Source organism: Haliotis rufescens, unplaced genomic scaffold (assembly GCF_023055435.1).
Source record: "Haliotis rufescens isolate VD_foot unplaced genomic scaffold, xgHalRufe1.0.p SCAF_22, whole genome shotgun sequence".
Taxonomy (NCBI): Eukaryota; Metazoa; Mollusca; class Gastropoda; order Lepetellida; family Haliotidae; genus Haliotis; species Haliotis rufescens.
In genome coordinates this window covers 876061-900675 of record NW_025963913.1, presented here as the reverse complement: position 1 = coordinate 900675, position 24615 = coordinate 876061, and the positions used below count along the sequence as shown (strand labels likewise).

The following is a 24615-nucleotide window of genomic DNA, read 5'->3' as shown; positions in this document are numbered from 1 at the left end:
AGTGGGATTTAAATCGGGACTTAGGACAGACCACTGCATGGTTCTGTTGCCATTCTTCTGGAGGAAGTCCTTTGATGCTCTCGTAGTGTGGGCACGGGCGTTATCATGCTGAAACTTGGTTGCGGCGATGTGCCAAATGAGGTGTGGCGTGTGGCCTCAAGACTTGATCAATGTACCGCGCTGCTGTGACACCATTGCCTCTCCCTGGACAGATGTTCTGGAAGTCCCCAGGGGCGACCCTCTGTGCAAGACCAGTTCCATCCCACACCATGACCATGCTCGGACCACCGCACGAATTTCTCTCAACAACTCAAGCATCCAAATAACGTTCCCCACGGCGTCGCCAGATTTCTCTCTCTCTCTCTCTCTTTCTCTCTCTCTCTCTCTCTCTCTCTCTCTCTCTCTCTCTCTCTCTCTCTCTCTCTCTCTCTCTCTCTCCGCAGCCGTAGCAAAGCGATCTCGAAGATGCTTGGTGGTCTGGTACCGTTGCTGGAGCCTGTATATGGTCCTTACGTGGACTTGAAATGCAATGGCTACTTCCCAGGCGGTTTGTCCAGCTTGCAATCTTCCAAGGGCTTGGAGTCTGATTTCTTGTCAATCTTGGCATGTGGTAGCAATTCAATAACGAATTAATGTTATTCGATCTGGGTGGATATTTATAGGGCAAGAAATGGGGGAACGAATGTGCATTTCAATTTGCACGGAACTCACTTGCATCGGGTTACCATGGCCGCGGCTGTGATGCGTTTTGGCGATTGGTTTTATTTATTTTATTCTGCTTTGGGTTTTTTTAATCATCAAATTTCATCAGACTGTTTAAGAATTTTATTTTTTCATTTAGAGATTTGCAGACAGACTACCATGACTCTTTCCATGACTCCTGGACTATCTCACTTCACTGCATTTATTCACAAAGACCGCCAACGGTGGTGCACGAGATATATAGAATGTACAACATATTGATATCAAGGTGATTGGTACTTATATACACATAGTTTTTTCTAATAACCTCAGACGGATGGACAAGAAATTTTGACAGGTTTTTCTGGGTTTCCAATAGAATTTTCGATTGACGCAGATGCCAGGCAATCAAAAACAATACAGACCGCCGTCATATAGCTGGAATATTGTTGAGTGCGTCGTTTAAAAAAAAAAAAAAACGAACATAAAATGGCACTTTCAATGATCTATCTCTGTGGACCGTTATTTCTGTCAATCATATTGATTCAGCTTATCATACAGTAGTGATGTATTTGATATCATTTATTGTTTATGTATGAACCACCGATGTGGTGATTGCAAACCGCGGAGCCACTATGGACTATTGGCATGTTGGAAACTGGTAGAAGTAAGCGTGCAATACGTTCACTGTTTCACAGTCTGTGATTAGCAGACGACGGAACAGATGTCAGCAAACTCAAAATGTTGACATTTAACCCCTTTCAGGGCGGAGATCAACGACAAGAGTACAGGATCGATTGATCCGAAGCCAGGCTCTATGAAATTAATCTCAAAAGGTGAATCAAATTACTACAAACATTCATCGGGCTACTTTAGTACGAGTTACGGGTCAGACGATTGGAAGTCTTCTACATGCAGCTCATCTCCATACACGATGGCAACGTGTTGTGCCAACCCTTTATTATCGTCACATTGCCAACAGATGTCAGTGTAAACCATATTCACAATGTCTTAACTCATATGGTGTGGGATGGCATCACTATGACTGATCGAACCCACACAATATTGTTCAAGGGACAACACATTGACACCCTTTGTTATCCCATGTGGGTCGACGATTTGTCTTTCAGGACGACAACGCCCGTGCTCGCCGTGCACGAATCATAAATGCTCACCTACAGCAGCACAACATCCATAGAATGCCATGGCAAGCAATGAGCTTAGACCTTTCCCCCACTGAACACTCCTGGAACATGATGCGTCAACGTCGAAGGCCGCCAACCATGTAAGCTGAACTTGGTCAGGCGCTGCAAGAGGAGCGGGCCAGAGTCCTTCAAATCGCCTTTGGGAGACTAATATGCAGTATGCCTCGTCGTTGGAATGAATGTTTGACAAATCTTGGTGGTGTAACCCACTTCTGATAAAAAAAACGTGAACTATAAAACTTCTCGCCTTTCTCCTATCGTTCTTCAAGATCATTGTGATGATAACATCTACTTCATACTTCATTACCTGTTGTAATGTGCTCCAAATTCGTTCATTTTAAATATACAGCTTTTAAAAAAACCTAATGTCTCTAGTAATCATATGGGCAAAACACGGATTGATAGAGTTTGCCCATCGGTTTTCGATTCAAACTTAAATGAATATGAAAAAAACACAGTCAATCCTGAAATATCAAGGATATGTTTCTCAGGTAAAACAAGTTATGGTGAATATGTGTCAAATAGTGGCTTAATTGTTTTTACTCACACATAATTCTTGTCTTTCTCAAACTGAATTTTGGACAATAAAGCAACTGTTGTTTTTGGCTGCATTTACTGCTGAACCACATTTATCACAAACAAAAAAGGATGAACCTCCTAAATGTATCCCTCATGATAAAAGGTTCAGCATATTTGGTTGACATGGTGCATTTTGAAATCGTAAACTTTCTTATTATAAACAAGAAAATATGAAACATGAATGTGGGATTCTTCAAAGTGGTAGTGAGGATATTGAGAAGCAGCATTGGTTTAGTTCCAGGTTTTGTGCGGGTTGTTGATCTGAATTAAGGAAACGCCAATACCAGGCTTAACACAAAGTTGGATGCTGTTCCATGTGGTCAAACAATGTTTTCAACATCATGATGCTTTACTCACATATAAAACAGACATTGAAAGTGTGTAGTAACCCAACGTGAAGTGGGCGCTCCTGTAGACAAAAGAGCAAACCTCGCGAGATTTGGTTCTACGTACACCGCGCTTCACTATTATGACGTGATGCAGACCTGACACAAAAATCACAGGGACGCCCCTAATCCTGTGGCGTTTGTTTTGTTGGTTTGTTCATCTTGGATGCGCACGCAATACTCAGCATGCCCCCCTTTGCGCATCCAAGATAGCGGGACTTCCGGTAGGGGAGATCACTCCTGCTGGCTTGCCTACCAGTGTTCTGTCCTATACTACTGACGTGACGCAGACCTGTGGGTTAGAATTGGACGTTAGAGGCGACTTAATGTATGAGGCTGGCAGCCTCCCTGGTCAGCCCTACGGCGTGGATAGTTGCTTACATTCTAATTGTGACGTAGAAAATGTGACCTCATAATCGGCTTGTGAAATAGAAGAGCTCAATGTGGCATGCTCTCTGTGGTGGCAAGGACACGAATAACACTTTCTCAGTCTATTTCTATCCTGTTTTCTGCACATAAGGTATTATCTCGCATATTGTGAATGTCATGGTGATGCAGATCTGCAATTTATAACCTATAATTGTACAAATAATTTTATTTTAAAATGTTAATGACAATGACTGAGAAGAAAGTACTTTCCTGGAAACATTCGCTTCCAATGTTGATACTACTGAAAAATCGCCTGCGATTGGTGTTGTGATATAATACCTGCCCCATCAGAATTCAAGTAATTTCCAAATTCTTGGTAGAATAATGCTTTACTGAAAAATTAATCTCAACGAAATCAATAAAACACACAATATGTTTATTACCAGGGAATATAGCTCTGAACAAATCAACAGAACAAAGCAGCACTATCAATGACTGTAAGTGGGCGAAAACAGCCGCCTGGAAACACGTGTGTGGGGACAAGACTTCCTCCCTGGCTGTGGACGGTGTGACCAGCAGCAGCTACTGGTCAGGGACCTGCACACACACCGCGACAGGCAAGACATTCGCCTGGTGGACCGTGGACCTGGGAGAGACACACCTCATCACCAATCTGACAATATTCTTCTCAAATAGACGCAAGTATACTTAACACATTCTACAGTAATGAATCACGACTTACCCCTCTAGGAATGGTTCATCTATTGGATAATATACAACCAACATTAAAACCGAAATAAATGAACACTCTGTAGATAGGAGTTTAGTTTTCTGTTCGGTAGCATGCTGTCAGTGAATCCATAACTATCTCAATTTTCGTGGATCGTTCATATCCATATATTCATATCCATATCCAGACCTGCATGGCAATAGTCATGCTATCGGCCAATGTTTACTTAGCAAAGGGGTTTTCAGTTTTGTGATTCACCCTTCAAAGCAACATCTCTAGCCTACACCACATATTGTAGTATCATCATACACTGGTGAGACACCTTAATCCTTCATTTACCATCAGTAGTCTATTTGACGTTTAATGCACGTGCCTCCACATGAAACAGTTAATTGTCGATTCAACCAGCCGATTACCACGTTATACTCTCGTGTTGACGCATTGATGTACATCTCTAATTGTTTGTTTCTAGAACGAATGACAGGTTTCTTGGTACGCGTAGACGATCATCCCTGCTATCAACAGGACCAGTCCCACCTTCCCATCTCCCCTGTCAGCATCAGCTGTGACACCCCTACATCTGGACAAAGTGTCACTGTTCGTCTGCCAACACTGAACGGCTCGGAATACATTCTCAATCTCTGTGAAGTGGAAATATATGGTTAGCAAAGAAAATAAATGATTTATATGAAAAAACACATGCGACATAAATATTTTATAATGATGACCCATGTGAGTGGAAGTTGAAGTTTACTTCTTCGGTAATCATTGTAATGTGATAATACTGAAAATGTTAACTATTCAGTGACAACAAAATACTAATATGTTTTTATGTCTTTGCAGAGTGTGCTGACGGAGTTTTCGGGCCTGGCTGTAGTTCCTGGTGTTTGTGTAAGAACACATCTGAGGTGTGTGACAAAGACACTGGACACTGTGAGAGTGGCTGTGCTGACGGGCACACTGGGGCGGACTGTCAGGAACGTAAGTACACATCGGGTCAGAGTCCAATGAATGAAACTATATACCAGTCTTGCACTGGAGAAAGTTAGGTCTATTTGATTCCTAAAAGGGTTACATATTACCATTATTCAACACTTTTAACAATGTTCCATAGAAAACTGCTGGATCGGATATTATAAATTACGTATCAGAAAGTAAACGAGGATATCCGTGTAGGTAGACACAAATCAAAATGATTCCTGAAAAACACATAGGGTGAGCACGTTTTGCAAATCTACATATTTAGATAGATGTGGCAAATTATGGAAAGACATTATATCAAATCCCTCGAACGAATCTTTGGTTTTACAAAATTAGAAATCTGAATATTTCATCTACTAACGTCCATAACTATCGTTAAGACACAAGAAACCTTAGGATGTCACTTGATATCACTATTTGAGGTTTTTTTTTCGGAATATAGACATCGACCTTTACTAACGGTCAGTTAATCTTAACTTTTTCAATATTGTCTCAAACAAGTTGCCAGACACAATGAAAGAAACGTGAGAGAACATAGTTTACATAAATAACATCTTGTCTCCATACAATATTCCAACCCCCGCCCCCGGAATATGAATATCAATGGGTGGTCCCTAGTGACTCGCAGACTGAGACACTGCAGCGTGTCTACCGATTCTGTTGATACCAAAACGACATGTTAACTTTGAAACACCTCTGTCGTAGCAAAGATTCTGCTGCTTGCAAAGCCAAGAGAAACACGTCATTAATTTCCGGCACAGTGTGACTCCCTGTCTATAAAAATAGCACAAGAAAATAGTTATTCTTCAAACTGTTGAAAAAACAACAGATTATCTGCCACACAAAAATATATTGTTGAAAGGTACTTTTGGTTAAAGAATATTTAGACTCACAGTTGTAATTAAAAAATACTAGTATATGGTTTTGCAGCTGTAGCTGAAATGCTATCTCGTCTCCATACATTATATCAATCACCCGCCCCCAGAATATGAATATCAGTGGTTGGTCCCCAGTTACTCTCATATGAAATATACTACTCAACATTTGCTAAGAATCACAAATTTACAAGGCTGTCCGTCAAAGTGTGAATCTGTTGAATTACCCAAAGACAATATTGCATGTCCATTGTCAGGTAGCACACAATGCCGACAAACATGCCAACATGTGAGGAATAATTAGTCAGATCACCCATCAAAATGAGAGTATTCGACCAAAACTGAAACGTCAAAAAAATCAAAAAAACTAATTCATTGTCCAAACAAACTACTCTCAGTAACACGTATGTGATCCACGTGTTGCACAGTTTCATGCTCCCAATACGTGTCTGGATGGTTTAAAAAAAAAAACACTCTTCAGGAAGAGCATTGCCGAGTTACAGGGCACCGTTAGAGGGTGATGTGTAGCCCGTTCCACATGTGTTCGATAGGGGAGGGGTCTGGTGACCGGCCTGGACACTCCATGCAGACAGTGGTCTCCTGTTCTAGGTAGGCATCTGGCAACACCCCACACGATGAGGTCGTGCGTTATCGTCCATGAGGATGTAGTACGGTCCGATTGCACCAGCATACGGTCTCAAACGCACATCCAGAATGTTATCCATGTAGCGACCACCTGCCATTGTGCCCCGCTGTAGGACGTGGTGATAGGTTCTTTCAGCTCCACTGATCCCACCTAAATCCTGATTCAGCCCCATCCATACTGGCCATGTTTGGCTACGTTTGAATCCAGAAATCCTTCGTGTCTACGCAAAGCTCGGCACGAAGATCTGTGAAGTAAATGTGAAGTAGTTATACAGTGCTAATGGGACAGAAGCATGTATAGTACAAAATATGGTATACTTGACTTTTATACATGTTTCAAGTCAGAAACACGTTACCGGATAGGCCCATGCCAGTTCTGAGTTGGCCGTTGCTTGCCAAACGACACGGAGATAGCGCCGTCAGGTGCTAACCCGCAAGCTAAACTGGTCAACGAGGCAGTTGAAACTCGGTCCATGCTCGTCCTCCCCCGAAAGGACTGTTCGCCCGGTCCGCGCCTTTTGTCCGCACCCGCTTTCCGCCTGAGCCCGCAATGTTTCGGCCGATTTTATACATTGAGACTGTTCACATTCCATGATGCGCATTCCACATGTCCATTTGCATATAATACTGTTGATTTCCTCAAAACTCTTGCGCATTTCATTTTAACAACGTCTGAAATGTCTAATTTGTTGAAGAGTGTGTCAAGTGTGTTAAACCCAGATGTAACACGATGTCATATTTCAGCAGCATCTTCACGTGAGTGTCACTGTACAAGCGGATGTGACGTCAACTTCCGGTGCACTGACGGCTGTCTCCAGGGCTGGTCAGGCCCCACGTGTCAGATCCGTGAGTAGAACACCAAGTCTGTAGGTGGATTCCGTACCTGCCATGTTTAAGTTACATGATGATTGACACGTTCGTTCGGAAATATTGCTCATAGAGCTCCGCCTGTTCAAAGCTCACTCGCTAATGTGGGAGGTAAAAAAAATGCCTTCCACAAATGTCTTATTATATAACATTAGGTGTAGTTAAAATACAATGTATGCTCAAATGTTACAGCCAGCCTGAAACCATTTTTATTTAATATTACGTCATGTAGGATGACAGGTGGCAAAACATCCCATATATTGTAAACCAACCAAATACTGTTTTTATTTTGCGTTTATGGAGGTTTTAACGGTACAAAAACAAGGTGTGCACATTGTTTAAATCCGTGAACTGTTTTTGCACAAAGCCTGCACAAAGCCTGAACGAGTCAATTCTTTTAAATAGAATAAGTTATAAATAATAATTTCACAGTGATTTCAGATGAGACAGAAGACGTCTTTAATTTAATTGGGTTCAAATTCGAATCTTAAATAGCTTAAAATTTCCAAAATGTTATATAAGTTTCTAGTAAAATTGTATGATAGTAATGAACGAATTGAAAACACATTATGGGTAGTGAAGTGTGACAGTAGATGTTGTGACCGCCAACAATCTTGAAAGATGATAGGGGTAAGATGGGGGAATTGACGTTTTTGGATCAGTAATTTGTCAAACATTCATTACATTGGACGAGCCACACTACCTTCGAGTTTTCTAGTAGCGATTTGAGGAAGTCTACCCTAATCCTCTTGCAGCGCCTGGCCAGGTTCAGTCAATGTGGTCGACGGCCTTTGATGCTGATGCACACGTCTCTTTATTATTTCGTAGAGGTGTTCAAAGATCATTGCTTGTCATGACATTCTATGGATGTTGTGCTGATGGAGATGAGCATTGACAATTCGTGCACTGAGTGCATGGGCGTTGTCGTCCTGAAAGACAACACGTCGACCCGCACGCCTTGCAATCGGGGCATCAAAGGGAGTCAGAATGTTGTCCCGATAGTTCTGTCCAGTGACCCTTCCTTGCACATTATGGAGTGGGGTTCGCTCAGTCTTAGTAATGCCACCCCACACCATAACAGACCCATCGCCAAATCTGTCAAGAGGTCTCAGGTGGACATTGGCTTGACGTTTATTTCGACGTCGCCAGACACGACCACGCCTATCAAGGAAGTGCAAAGTGACTCATCTGAAATCATGACACGTGGCCAGCGACGACTACTTCAGTTTCGACCTTGTGTCGCCACTGAAGTCTGTTGGATATATAACGATTCGTAAGGGGCGGCAAATACTGTTTTCCTCAAAACTCTTGCGCATTTCATTTAACAACGTCTGAAATGTCTAATTTGTATATATAACGATTCGTAAGGGGCGGCATGTGCCCGTCGAGCATAGAGATGAGGTGCATGTTGACGATTCCTAACCTTCTGACCCTTAAGTCATACTAAATAAGCCTGATAAAAGTTTGTTGAAATTTGATTCGCAGTTTGAGCTCGATTTCGTAGGGCCTCGTTTCGGATCAATCGATCCTGTACTCTTGTCGTTGACCTGGAACACTCTAAACAGGGTCGACATTTTGAGTTTGCTGGCATCTGTTCCATAGTCTGCTAATCACAGACTGTGGAACATTGAACGTCCTGGCCACTACACGCTTACTTCTGCCAGTTTCCAACATGCCAATATCCCATAGATACTGCGCACGTTGCTTACGCCCCATCGGTTGTTCATACACAAACGATGAATGAAATCAAGTAAATCACAAATGTAAGATGAGCAGGATCAATACGAATGATGTTGAAGCAATGAATCAATGTGAAGGGAGTTTTTAAAGTCAATGGAGGGTGCAACTCTTTGTAGTGGCTTTCCGGTGGCTGAATGCTATTTACCGCCTCCGTGGTCTAGTGGTAGAGCGTCCGCCCGGAGAGCGGAAGATCCGGGGTTCGATCCCCGGCCGCGTCATACCAAAAGACGTTAAAAGATGTTACCTGTTGTTACCCTGTCTGGCGCTCAGCATTAAGAGGCTAAAACAAGGACTGGTCGGCTCGGAGTCAGTATACTACGGCATGGTATCTCAGTGTGCTAGCATTATATATCGGCATCAGTCCGGACTAGAACAAGCAGCCACACAAACACACACACGTACATGCACGTCGCTGTATAAGTGCAATAATCTTGGACGAGACGCCTCACCTCACCTCACCTCAGGTACTATTATCATAGGGATTATGTCCAAGCTAGGGCTTCATCTCGGGTGTTTTTGTCTTGCTAAATTGTTTCATCCAAGGGTTCAATGTTTGTCCCCTGAACGAAAATACTGCCTGTTGTCTTCTCAGTTTCAATGTGAATTCTCCTGTTTCTTCTTGTACTGCTTCTTGTGAAGTACCAGTTGCTGTACCTGTGGCTAGTATAAGGGCTTTGTTATGTATTCTGTCGAGACGGCTCAAGACAGTGTTTGCTGCAGATGTCTCACAATCACAGCCTATTTGTGATCTGATGAGTGATTTGTAGAGATCCAGCTGAAATTGCCCGCAATACGTTCATGTTTTCATGACATCTGTTTTCAACATATTCTGTATGTTTGCTTCAAGTGAGTTGTTGATCTAAGATCGTGCCTAGAAATTTTGCCAACTTTTCGAATTTGATTGGGTTGCCTTTCATTGAGTGACAGGGTATCATTGCATCTTTTCCCGTGTTTGAATAGAAATCCCTTATTTTCTCTTCACTTAAAAGGGTAAACCCCCATTTTTTGCACCATTATCTATTCGCAACTCAATCCAGGGCTGGCTGGAGGTTTTTCGGATTTGTGAAATACCTCTGTGTTTACCCATATTGCTCCATCATCAGCGAATTTAGAAGTTTGGGTAGGAGAATTGACATAAAAAAATAGATGATTGATCCATCATGCCATACCATGTCGAAGGCTTTTTTGTGAAGTCCACAAATACTGTGGCTAGATATTGTCTGTTTAATTGGTGTTTTTATTTCGTTGTCCAGTCTTAAAATATGGTATAGACGTGATTGTCCCTCCCTGAAGCCGCTTTGATCTGGTTTGATGTGGTTGCCAGTTTCAAGGGGATGCATGAGCCTTTTTGTAACCATGGATTCCATATGGATTCTTTTGCACATGTGTCAAGTGAGTGCGATAGGTCGATAAGAATTTAGTAGGTCATCGTCTTTCCCTTGCTTTCTGAAGTGGAATAACTGCAGCATGTGTCCATGCCATTGGGGTTGCTCCTTTATACGATCTAGTGCTTAACAACGCAGTGAGTAAGTTATTGGTTCGATCAGGTAGGTTTTCAATATCTCGATACTTGTTGTGTCATTTTCTATGTTGTATTGCATCACCACCGTCAATAATATACTAAACTGCAAACGAAACGTCACCATGGATAGATATGTGAGAAACCTTATTTGTCAAAACACTGAAAACATACTTTGAGACATATCAAAAAGATGAAACTTGGCAAAACTGATCATCAAGGTTGAAAGTAAAGTGTCAAATGTTCTTTAAGTGAAACTAGTCTCTGAGAAAATGGCATCACAATTCAGTATCTCGTGAGTCCGCCATGTGCATTCATGACTGCCGTACAACATCGACACATGGAATGGATGAGGCGGTTGATGAAGGCCATAGGCTCTTGAGCACACACTCTGAGGAACGCCTGACGCAGTTCAGCTGCAGTTGTCGACCTTGGTCGGACGTCATTCAGCCGTCCAAAGGTGCTCAGTGGGATTTTAATCGGGACTGAGGGCAGACCACTGCATGGTTCTGATGACATTCTGCTGGAGGAAGTCATTTGTTGCTCTCGTAGTGTGGGCACGGGCGTTATCATGCTGAAACTTGGTTGCGGCGATGTGCCAAATGAGGTGTGGCGTGTGGCCTCAAGACTTGATCAATGTACCGCGCTGCTGTGACACCATTGCCTCTCCCTGGACAGATGTTCTGGAAGTCCCCAGGGGCGACCCTCTGTGCAAGACCAGTTCCATCCCACACCATGACCATGATGCTCGGACCACCGCACGAGTCTCCAACACACCACCACAAGCATCCAAATAACGTTCCCCACGGCGTCGCCAGACTCTCTCTCTCTCTCTCTCTCTCTCTCTCTCTATCTTTCTCTGCCATCTGCTGTTGAGATACAGTAACGGCTCTCGTCTGAGAAGACGACTCTTCTCCACTGCTAGTTGCGCCAATGCTGGTGCTGTTTTGCCCACTGAAGACGGTCCTGGCGATGACGTGGTGTCAGAATGGGTCCTCGGTGTGGCCTGTGGCAGTGGAGGTGTCTGCTCTTCAATAGTCGATGCACAGTGTCCGGACTAATGTGTCGCTGATGTGTCCCCCTGGTCTGTCGAGCAGTGTCCGCAGCCGTAACAAAGCGATCTCGAAGATGCTGTCGCACAATCTGACAATCCTGACGTCGGGTTGTGACCCTTGGCCTTCTACTACGTGGTCGGTTATCTGTAGTGTTGGTGGTCTGGTACCGTTGCTGGAGCCTGTATATGGTCCTTACGTGGACTTGAAATGCAATGGCTACTTCCCAGGCGGTTTGTCCAGCTTGCAATCTTCCAAGGGCTTGGAGTCTGATTTCTTGTCAATCTTGGCATGTGGTAGCAATTCAATAACGAATGAATGTTATTCGATCTGGGTGGATATTTATAGGGCAAGAAATGGGGGAACGAATGTGGATTTCAATTTGCACGGAACTCACTTGCATCGGGCTACCATGGCCGCGGCTGTGATGCGTTTGGGCGATTGGTTTTATTTATTTTTTTCTGCTTTGGGATTTTTTAATCATCAAATTTCATCAGACTGTTTAAGAATTTTATTTTTTCATTTAGAGATTTGCAGACAGTCTACCATGACTCTTTCCATGACTCCTGGACTATCTCACTTCACTGCATTTATTCACAATGACCGCCAACGGTGGTGCACGAGATATATAGAATGTACAACATATTGATATAAACATTTCATCAAGTTGATTGGTACTTATATACACATAGTTTTTTCTAATAACCTCAGACGGATGGACAAGAAATTTCGACAGGTTTTTCTGGGTTTCCAATAGAATTTTCGATTGACGCAGATGCCAGGCAATCAAAAACAATACAGACCGCCGTCATATAGCTGGAATATTGTTGAGTGCGTCGGTCTCTGTGGACCGTTATTTCTGTCAATCATATTGATTCAGCTTATCATACAGTAGTGATGTATTTGATATCATTTATTGTTTATGTATGAACCACCGATGTGGTGATTGCAACGCGCGGAGCCCCTATGGACTATTGGCATGTTGGAAACTGGTAGAAGTAAGCGTGCAATACGTTCACTGTTTCACAGTCTGTGATTAGCAGACGACGGAACAGATGTCAGCAAACTCAAAATGTTGACATTTAACCCCTTTCAGGGCGGAGATCAACGACAAGAGTACAGGATCGATTGATCCGAAGCCAGGCCCTATGAAATTAATCTCAAAAGGTGAATCAAATTACTACAAACATTCATCGGGCTACTTTAGTACGAGTTACAGGTCAGACGATTGGAAGTCTTCTACATGCAGCTCATCTCCATACACGATGGCAACGTGTTGTGCCACCCCTTTATTATCGTCACATTGCCAACAGATGTCAGTGTAAACCATATTCACAATGTCTTAACTCATATGGTGTGGGATGGCATCACTATGACTGATCGAACCCACACAATATTGTTCAAGGGACAACACATTGACACCCTTTGTTATCCCATGTGGGTCGACGATTTGTCTTTCAGGACGACAACGCCCGTGCTCGCCGTGCACGAATCATAAATGCTCACCTACAGCAGCACAACATCCATAGAATGCCATGCCAAGCAATGAGCTTAGACCTTTCCCCCACTGAACACTCCTGGAACATGATGTGTCAACGTCGTAGGCAGCCAACCATGTAAGCTGAACTTGGTCAGGCGCTGCAAGAGGAGCGGGCCAGAGTCCTTCAAATCGCCTTTGGGAGACTAATATGCAGTATGCCTCGTCGTTGGAATGAATGTTTGACAAATCGTGGTGGTGTAACCCACTTCTGATGAAAAAAACGTGAACTATAAAACTTCTCGCCTTTCTCCTATCGTTCTTCAAGATCATTGTGATGATAACATCTACTTCATACCTCATTACCTGTTGTAATGTGCTCCAAATTCGTTCATTATAAATATACAGCTTTTAATAAAAACTAATGTCTCTAGTAATCATATGGGCAATACACGGATTGATACAGTTTGCCCATCGGTTTTCGATTCAAACTTAAATGAATATAAAAATCAATCCTGAAATATCAAGGATATGTTTCTCAGGTAAAACAAGTTATGGTGAATATGTGTCAAATAGTGGCTTAATTGTTTTTACTCACACATAATTCTTGTCTTTCTCAAACTGAATTTTGGATAATAAAGCAACTGTTGTTTTTGGCTGCATTTACTGCTGAACCACATTTATCACAAACAAATAAGAATGAACCTCCTAAATGTATCCCTCATGATAAAAGGTTCAGCATATTTGGTTGACATGGTGCATTTTGAAATCGTAAACTTTCTTATTATAAACAAGAAAATATGAAACATGAATGTGAGATTCTTCAAAGTGGTAGTGAGGATATTGAGAAGCAGCATTGGTTCAGTTCCAGGTTTTGTGCGGGTTGTCGATCTGAATTAAGGAAACGCCGATACCAGGCTAAACACAAAGTTGGATGCTATTCCATGTGGTCAAACAATGTTTTTAACATCATGATGCTTTACTCACATATAAAACAGACATTGAAAGTGTGTAGTAACCCAACGTGAAGTGGGCGCTCCTGTAGACAAAAGAGCAAACCTCGCAAGATTTGGTTCTACGTACACCGCGCTTCACTATTATGACGTGATGCAGACCTGACACAAAAATCACAGGGACGCCCCTAATCCTGTGGCGTTTGTTTTGTTGGTTTGTTCATCTTGGATGCGCACGCAATACTCAGCATGCCCCCTTTCCGCATCCAAGATGGCGGCACTTCCGGTAGGGGAGATCACTCCTGCTGGCTTGCCTACCAGTGTTCTGTCCTATACTACTGACGTGACGCAGACCTGTGGGTTAGAATTGGACGTTAGAGGCGACTTAATGTATGAGGCTGGCAGCCTACCTGGTCAGTCCTACGGCGTGGATCGTTGCTTACATTCTAATTGTGACGTAGAAAATGTGACCTCATAATCGGCTTGTGAAATAGAAGAGCTCAATGTGGCATGCTCTCTGTGGTGGCCAGGACACGAATAACACTTTCTCAGTCTATTTCTATCCTGTTTTCTGCACATAAGGTATTATCTCGCATATTGTGAATGTCATAGTGATGCAGATCTGCAATTTATAACCTATAAGTGTACAAATAATTTGTATTTTAAAATGTTAATGACAATGACTGAGAAGAAAGTACTTTCCTGGAAACATTCGCTTCCAATGTTGATACTACTGAAAAATCGCCTGCGATTGGTGTTGTGATATAATACCTGCCCCATCAGAATTCAAGTAATTTCCAAATTCTTGGTAGAATACTGCTTTACTGAAAAATTAATCTCAACGAAATCAATAAAACACACAATATGTTTATTACCAGGGAACATAGCTCTGAACAAATCAACAGAACAAAGCAGCACTGTCAATGACTGTCAGTGGGCGAGTACAGCCGCCCAGAAAGACGTGTGTGGGAACAAGACTTCCTCCCTGGCTGTGGATGGTGTGACCAACAGCAGCTACTGGTCAGGGACCTGCACACACACCGCGACAGGCCGGCCACCCGCCGAGTGGACAGTGGACCTGGGAGAGACACACCTCATCACCAATCTCACAATATTCTTCTCAAATAGACGCAAGTATTATTAACACATTCTACAGTAACGAATCACGACTTACCCCTCTAGGAATGGTTCATCTATTGGATAATATTCAACCAACATGAAAACCGAAATAAACGAACACTCTGTGGACAGCATGCTGTCAGTGAATCCACAACTACCTCAATTTTTGTGGATCATTCAAATCCATATATGCTGAATACTGAATCACACTGAATTACCACAGACCTGCATGGCAAAAGCCATGCTATCGGGCAGTGTTTACTTGGCAAAGGGGTTTTCAGGTTTGTGATTCGCCCTTCAAAGCAACATCTCTAGCCTATACCACATATTGTAGTATCATCATACACCGGTGAGACACCTTAATCCTTCATTTACCATCAGTGGTCTATTTGACGTTTAATGCACGTGTCTCCACATGAAACAGTTAATTGTCGATTCAACCAGCCGATTACCACGTTATACTCTCGTGTTGACGCATTGATGTACATCTCTAATTGTTTGTTTCTAGAACGAATGAGAGGTTTCTTTGTACGCGTAGACGATCATCCCTGCTATCAACAGGACAAGTCCCACCTTCCCCGCTCCCCTGTCAGCATCAGCTGTGACACCCCTACACGTGGACAACGTGTCACTGTTCGTCTGCCAACACTGAACGGCTCGAAATACATTCTCAATCTCTGTGAAGTGGAAATATATGGTAAGCAAAGAACATGAATGATTTATATGAAGGAACACATGCGAAATAAATATTTTATAATGATGACCCATGTGAGTGGAAGTTGAAGTTTACTTCTTCGGTAATCATTGTAATGTGATAAAACTGAATATGTTTACTATTCAGTGACAACAAAATACTTATTATATGTTTTTACGTCTTTGCAGAGTGTGCTGACGGGAGTTTCGGGCCTGGCTGTAGTTCCTGGTGTTTGTGTAAGAACACATCTGAGGTGTGCGACAAAGACACTGGACACTGTGAGAGTGGCTGTGCTGACGGGCACACTGGGGCGGACTGTCAGGAACGTAAGTACACATCGGGTCAGAGTCCAATGAATGTAACTATATACCAGTCTTGCACTGGAGAAAGTTAGGTCTATTTGATTCCTAAAAGGGTTATGTATTACCGTTATTCAACACTTTTAACAATGTTCCATAGAAAACTGCTGGATCGGATATGACAAATTACGTATCAGAAAGAAAACGAGGATATCCGTGTGGGTAGACACAAATCACAATAATTCTTGAAAAACACATAGGGTGAGCACGTTTTGCAAATCAACATATTTAGATGGATGTGGCAAATTATGGAAAGACCTTTTATCAAATCCCGGGAAAGAATCTTTGGTTTTACAAAATAAGAGTTTCTGAATATTTCAGCCACAAACATCCATAGCTGTCGTTAAGACACAAGAAACGTTACAATGTCACTTGTTATCACTATTTGAGGGTTGTTTTGGGAATAAAGACATCGACCTTTACTAGCTGTCAGTTCAATCTTAACTTTGTCTCAAACATGTTGCCTGACACAATGAAAGAAACGTGAGAGAACAAAGTTTACATAAATAACATCTTGTCTCCATACAATATTCCAACCCCCGCCCCCAGAATATGAATATCAATGGTTTGTCCCTAGTTACTCGAAGACTCAGACACTGTAGCGTGTCTACCGATTCTGTTGATACCAAAATGTTAACTTTGAAACACCTCTGTCGTAGCAAAGATTCTGCTGCTTGCAAAGCCAAAAGAAACACGTCATTAATTTCCGGCACAGTGTGACTCCCTGTCAATAAAAATAGCACAAGAAAATAGTTATTCTTTAAACTGTTGAAAAAAACCCAGATTATCTGCCACACAAAAATATATTGTTGAAAGGTATTTTTGGTTAAAGAATATTTAGACTCACAGTTGTAATTAAAAAATACTAGTATATGGTTTTGCAGCTGTAGCTGAAATGCTATCTCGTCTCCATACATTATATCAATCACCCGCCCCCAGAATATGAATATCAGTGGTTGGTCCCCAGTAACTCTCATATGAAATATACTACTCAACATTTGCCAAGAACCACAAATTTACAAGGCTGTCCGTCAAAGTGTGAATCTGTTGAATTACCCAAAGACAATATTGCATGTGGAATCAACAAAAGTCCATTGTCAAGTGGCACACAATGCCAACAAACATGCCAACATGTGACCAATAATTAGTCAGATCACCCATCAAAATGAGAGTATTCGACCAAAACTGAAACGTCAAAAAAATCACAAAAACTAATTCATTGTCCAAACAAACTACTCTCAGTAACACGTATGTGATCCACGTGTTGCACAGTTATATGCTCCCAATACGTGTCTGGATGGTTTAAAAAAAATCCACTCTTCAGGAAGAGCATTGCCGAGTTACAGGGCACCGTTAGAGGGTGATGTGTAGCCCGTTCCACATGTGTTCGATAGGGGAGGGGTCTGGTGACCGGCCTGGACACTCCATGCAGACAGTGGTCTCCTGTTCTTGGTAGGCATCTGGCAACACCCCACACGATGAGGTCGTGCGTTATCGTCCATGAGGATGTAGTACGGTCCGATTGCACCAGCATACGGTCTCACGCGCACATCCAGAATGTTATCCATGTAGCGACCACCTGCCATTGTGCCCCGCTGTAGGACGTGGTGATAGGTTCTTTAAGCTCCACTGATACTCACCTAAATCCTGATTCAGCCCCATCCATACTGGCCATGTTTGGCTACGTTTGAATCCAGAAATCCTTCGTGTCTACGCAAAGCTCGGCACGAAGATCTGTGAAGTAAATGTGAAGTAGTTATACAGTGCTAATGGGACAGAAGCATGTATAATACAAAATATGGTATACTTGACTTTTATACATGTTTTAAGTCAGAAACACGTTACCGGATAGGCCCATGCCAGTTCTGAGTTGGCCGTTGCTTGCCAAACGACACGAAGATAGCGCCGTCAGGTGCTAACCCGCAAGCTAAACTGGTCAACGAGGCAGTTGAAACTCGGTCCATGCTCGTCCTCCCCTGAAAGGACTGTTCGCCCGGTCCGCGCCTTTTGTCCGCACCCGCTTTCCGCCTGAGCCCGCAATGTTTCGGCCGATTTTATACATGGAGACTGGTCACATTCCATGATGCGCATTCCACATGTCCATTTGCATATAATACACGTTGATTTCCTCAAAACTCTTGCGCATTTCATTTTAACAACGTCTGAAATGGCTAAGTTGTTGAAGAGTGTGTCAAGTGTGTTAAACCCAGATGTAACACGATGTCATATTTCAGCAACATCTTCACGTGAGTGTCACTGTACAAGCGGGTGTGACGTCAACTTCCGGTGCACTGACGGCTGTCTCCAGGGCTGGTCAGGCCCCACGTGTCAGATCCGTGAGTAGAACTCCATGTCTGTAGACGGATTCTGTTCCTGCCATATGTAAGTCATGATTATTGACACGTTCGTTAGGAAATATTGCTCATAGAGCTCCACCTGTTCAAAGCTCACTCACTAATGTGGGAAGTAAAAAAATGCCTTCCACAAATGTCTTATTATATAACATTAGGTGTAGTTAAAATACAATGTATGCTCAAATGTTACAGCCAGCCTGAAACCATTTTTAATTAATATTACGTCATGTAGGATGACAGGTGGCAAAACATCCCACATATTGTAAACCAACCAAATATTGTTTTTATTTTGCGTTTATGGAGGTTTTAACGGTACAAAAACAAGGTGTGCACATTGTTTAAATCCGTAAACTGTTTTTGCACAAAGCCTGCACAAAGCCTGAACGAGTCAATTCTTTTAAATAAAATAAGTAATAAATAATAATTTCACAGTGATTTCAAATGAGACAGAAGACGTCTTAAATTTAATTGGGTTTAAATTCGTATTTTAAATAGCTTAAAATTTCCAAAATGTTTTATTAGTTTCTAGTAAAATTGTATGATAGTAACGGACGAATTGGAAACACATTATTGGTAGTGAAGTGTGACAGTAGATGTTGTGACCGCCAACGATCTTGAAAGACGATAGGGGTAAGATGGGGAATTGACGTATTTGGATCAGTAATTTGTCAAACATTCATTACTTTGGACGAGCCACACTATCAATGAGTTTTCTAGTAGCGATTTGAGGGAGTCTGCCCTAATCCTCTTATAGAGCCTGACCAAGTTCAGTCAATGTGGTCGACGATGCACACATGTCTTTATTATTTCGTAGAGGTGTTCAAAAGGGGAAAGGGTCTAAGATCATTGCTTGTCATGACATTCTATGGATGTTGTGCTGATGGAGATGAGCATTGACAATTCGTGCATTGAGTGCATGGGCGTCGTCGTCCTGAAAGACAAACCGTCGACCCGCACGCCTTGCAATCGGGGCATCAAAGGGTGTCAGTGTGATGTCCCGATAGTTCTGTCCAGTGACCCTTCCTTGCACATTATGGAGTGGGGTTCGCTCAGTCTTAGTTATGCCACCCCACGCCATAACAGCCCCATCGCCAAATCTGTCAAGAGGTCTCAGGTGGACATTGGCTTTACGTTCATTTCGACGTCGCCAGACACGACCACGCCTATCAAGGAAGTGGAAAGTGACTCATCTGAAATCAGTTTCGACCTTGTGTACAACATTGAAGTCTGTTGTATATATAACGATTCTTAATGTGCCCGTCGAGCATAGAGATGAGGTGCATGTGGACGATTCCTAACCGTCTGACCCTTAAGTCATACTAAATTAGCCTGATATGGTTCCATAGTCTGCTAATCACAGACTGTGAAACATTGAACGTCCTGACCACTACACGCTTACTTCTGCCAGTTTCCAACATGCCAATATCCCATAGATACTGCGCACGTTGCTTACGCCCCATCGGTTGTTCATACACAAACGATGAATGAAATCAAGAAAATCACAAATGTAAGATGAGCAGGATCAATACGAATGATGTTGAAGCAATGAATCAATGAAGGGAGTTTTTAAAGTCCATGGAGGGCGTAACTCTTTGTAGTGGCTTTATGGTGGCTGAATTTCATCACAATTTCGGATGAGTTCAGGTACTATTATCATAGGGGTTATTTCCAAGCTAGGGCTTCTTCTCGGGTGTTTTTGTCTTGCCAAATTGTTTCATCCAAGGGTTCTATGTTTGTCCCCTGAACGAAAATACTGCCTGTTCTCTTCTCAGTTTTAATGTGAATTCTCCTGTTTCTTCTTGTACTGCTTCTTGTGAAGTACCAGTTGCTGTACCTGTGGCTAGTATAAGGGCTTTGTTATGTATTCTGTCGAGACGGCTCGAGACAGTGTTTGCTGCAGATGTCCCTCAACCATAGCCTATTTGTGATCTGATGAGTGATTTGTAGAGGTCCAACTGAAATTGCCCGCAATACGTTCATGTTTTCATGACATCTGTTTTCATATTCTAAATGTTGGCTTCAAGTGATTTGTTGATCTAAGATCGTGCCAAGAAGTTTTGCCAACTTTTCGAATTTGATTGGTTTGCCTTTCATGGAGTGTAGTGCTTAACAGCGCAGTGAGTAAGTTCTTGGTTTGATCAGGTAGGTTTTCAATATCTCGATACTTGTTGTGTCATTTTCTATGTTGTATTGCATCGTCACCGTCAATAATATACTGAGCCGCAAAAGAAACGTCACCATGGATAGATATGTGAGAAACCTTATTTGTCAAAACACTGTAAACATACTTTGAGACATATCAAAAAGATGAAACTTGGCAAAACTGATCATTAAGGTTCAAAGTAAAGTGTCAAATGTTCTTAAAGTGAAACTAGTCTCTGAGAAAATGGCATCACAAGTCAGTATCTCGAGTGTCTGCCATGTGCATTCATGACTGCCGTACAACATCGACACATGGAATGGATGAGGCGGTTGATGAAGGCCATAGGCTCTTGAGCACACACTCTGAGGAACGCCTGACGCAGTTCAGCTGCAGTTGTCGACCTTGGTCGGACGTCATTCAGCCGTCCAAAGGTGCTCAGTGGGATTTTAATCGGGACTGAGGGCAGACCACTGCATGGTTCTGATGACATTCTGCTGGAGGAAGTCATTTGTTGCTCTCGTAGTGTGGGCACGGGCGTTATCATGCTGAAACTTGGTTGCGGCGATGTGCCAAATGAGGTGTGGCGTGTGGCCTCAAGACTTGATCAATGTACCGCGCTGCTGTGACACCATTGCCTCTCCCTGGACAGATGTTCTGGAAGTCCCCAGGGGCGACCCTCTGTGCAAGACCAGTTCCATCCCACACCATGACCATGATGCTCGGACCACCGCACGAGTCTCCAACACACCAACACAAGCATCCAAATAACGTTCCCCACGGCGTCGCCAGACTCTCTCTCTCTCTCTCTCTCTCTCTCTCTCTCTCTCTCTCTCTCTATCTATCTTTCTCTGCCATCTGCTGTTGAGATACAGTAACGGCTCTCGTCTGAGAAGACGACTCTTCTCCACTGCTAGTTGCGCCAATGCTGGTGCTGTTTTGCCCACTGAAGACGGTCCCGGCGATGACGTGGTGTCAGAATGGGTCCTCGGTGGGGCCTGTGACACTGGAGGTGTCTGCTCTTCAATAGTCGATGCACAGTGTCCGCACTAATATGTCGCTGGTGTGTCCCCGTGGTCTGTCGAGCAGTTTCTGCAGCAGTAACAAAGCGATCTCGAAGATGCTGTCGCACAATCTGACGAGCCCGACGTCGGGTGGTGACCCTTGGCCTTCTACTACGTGGTCGGTCATCTGTAGTGTTGGTGGTCTGGTACCGTTGCTGGAGCCTGTATATGGTCCTTACGTGGACTTGAAATGCAATGGCTACTTGCCAGGCGGTTTGTCCAGCTTGCAATCGTCCAGGGGCTTGGAGTCTGATTTCTTGTCAATCTTGGCATGTTATAGCAATTCAATAACGAACGAATGTTATCCGATCTGGGTGGATATTTATAGGCAAGAAATGGGGGAACGCATGTGCATTTCAATTTGCACGGAACTCACGTGCATCGGCTTACCATGGCCGCTGCTGTGATGCGTTTGGGCGATTGGTTTTATTTATTTTATTCTGCTTTGGGTTGTTTTAATCATCAAATTTCATCAGACTGTTTAAGAATTTTATTTTTTCATTTAGAGATTTGCAGACAGTCTACCATGACTCTTTCTTAGAATCATCTCCATCTGTTGCCTACTCCTGGACTATCTCACTTCACAGCATTTATATGGGGGCACGGGTGGCCCAGGCGTCTAAGGCGCCGCAATTCGCTGTGCAGAGTTGCGTCCCTTGGGCACGCCAGAAACCTATGATTGTGGGTTCGAATCCCGGTTTGCCCCGATTATGTTTTTAGGTTTGTCAGCACCATACCCGTGCTCGTGGGTTTCACTGAAGTGGTAAACGTCTGAGACCTGCATCACTTCGGGCTTTGCTCCCACATTAAGCTGACACGCCGTGATATGACTGGAATACTGTTAAAAGTGGCGCTAAACCCAACTCACTCACTCATTTACAGCATTTATTCACAAAGACCACCAATGGTGGTACACGAGATATATAGAATGTACAACATATTGATATAAACATTTCATCAAGTTGATTGGTACTTATATACACATAGTTTTTTTCTAATAACCTCAGACGGATGGACAAGAATTTGCGACAGGTTTTTCTGGGTTTCCAATAGAATTTTTTGTCAGCATATTTCTTATTTAAATAAATTTGGTCACTTTCTGTATAAGAGTTCATCTGGATTGCAGCAGTGCTTCAGATTTAAGCAAGTAGTGGAATTCGTCACCAACTGCAGGAGAGTCACAAAACTTACATAGTCTGTTTTCTCGTGGCACATTATTCCGCCGACCAGTCTCAACAGGTAGGTTATGGTTTATGGTTTTGAATCTAAGTAATAGCAAAGATATGTTACTAAGAAGGAGTAAATAATTTTCAAATTCTGATAGTTATTTAAAGTATTTATAATAAACTCCCTATGAACTCCTGTGAATGCTACATTGCCAGTTTTGAATGAACTGATCTAATAAAATCTTGTCAACCTTTGAGACCAACCACGGTGTTGAGGATTTTTTTTGTAAACATGTGGTTGCCAAACATTACTTAAGATCATTTTAAACAACTTCAGCTATGGATAAGAGGATGGATTTCTGATTGTGTATTTGTGTATATAATTGTACAGTATATGTGATAATTTTGGCATTTCAACTTCCTAGGTAAGCTTATGCCAAAATGTGATTACATGATTATACATTTGAATACTTAGGTTCACCATACACCATAAAATTTGGTGTTTCTTGTCTGTCATAACTTGGAAGGGCAAAGAGAATTCTCCTCACAGTGTCCCTAAAATGCGTTACCCATGCATCTCTTTGGTGACAGGTATTCAAAGGCAAATGGAGATGTGATTACCCCTGGTCATATGGAAATTCCAAGGGACAAATTGTTTGTCTCACCTTGTGACCACTGACCAACATGTGCATTTCCTTAGCACAACATCAATAAACACATTAGGTGGAGACTATATCCATGGACAGAGTACTCTAGGTCTGAAAGTATTGCGCATGTTTCTATTTTTTGCAAACAGGAATTGTGCGTTTTTTTGTATTCTTCGCTTGATGTGAGAAATACGTACGTAGTTTGGTGATATCATTAATGTATTCTAAAAAACTGAGATAAATATATCACTCTGTTAAATGTGTTCAAGATTTCGGCATATGTATTGGGTTAATTTCTTCTATAAGGAAAACAATGTGAACCTCGCTTTCGAAATGTCAAGTACCCAAGTACCAAGTTGTCCAAATCCCCATTGTTCTTGGCGCCTTAGGTTTGGTACCTCCAAATCTGTTGACTGACATTGGGAGAGTACCCGGATTTGCTGCCAGGAATTAAGCCCTTCTGACAATCTGGGTAACGCAAAAGGCCTGCCTATGACGTTGTTTCTTTGCACTTATGTTAATCTTGGCATGTTGTTGAACTGTCACTGTTTGATTGACGCAGATGCAGGTCAATCAAAAACCATACAGACCGCCGTCATATAGCTGGAATATTGCTGAGTGCGTCGTTAAACAATAAACAAAACGAACATAAAATGGCACTTTCAATGATCTATCTCTGTGGACCGTTATTTCTGTCAATCATATTGATTCGGCTTATCATACAGTCGTGATGTATTTGATATCATTTATTGTTTGTGTATGAACCACCGATGTGGTGATTGCAACGCGCGGAGCCACTATGGACTATTTGCATGTTCGAAACTGGTAGAAATAAGCGTGCAATACGTTCACTATTTCACAGTCTGTGATTAGCAGACGACGGAACAGATGTCAGCAAACTCAAAATGTTGACATTTAACCCCTTTCATGGCTGAGATCAACGACAAGAGTACAGGATCGATTGATCCTTTTACATTGTTTCATTCCTTCAACATCATTCGAACAACTGATGG

At 42.5% G+C, this 24615-nt stretch overlaps 1 protein-coding gene across 5 annotated transcripts in view; it reads left to right on the top strand.

Moving 5' to 3' along the window:
• Nucleotides 1-24615, top strand: part of LOC124116616 — a 72119-nt gene that overhangs the window by 4475 nt on the left and 43029 nt on the right. For 2 of the 5 annotated variants that reach the window (XM_048401397.1, XM_048401395.1), the window contains exons 3-10: nt 3667-3918; nt 4423-4611; nt 4794-4931; nt 7196-7297; nt 14938-15189; nt 15687-15875; nt 16061-16198; nt 18466-18567. In XM_048401397.1, coding sequence (XP_048257354.1) covers nt 3667-3918; nt 4423-4611; nt 4794-4931; nt 7196-7297; nt 14938-15189; nt 15687-15875; nt 16061-16198; nt 18466-18567 — 1362 coding nt within the window. The remainder of the gene's footprint in view (nt 1-3666; nt 3919-4422; nt 4612-4793; nt 4932-7195; nt 7298-14937; nt 15190-15686; nt 15876-16060; nt 16199-18465; nt 18568-24615) is intronic. The other 3 variants (XM_048401396.1, XM_048401399.1, XM_048401398.1) reach the window with 3 other exon arrangements.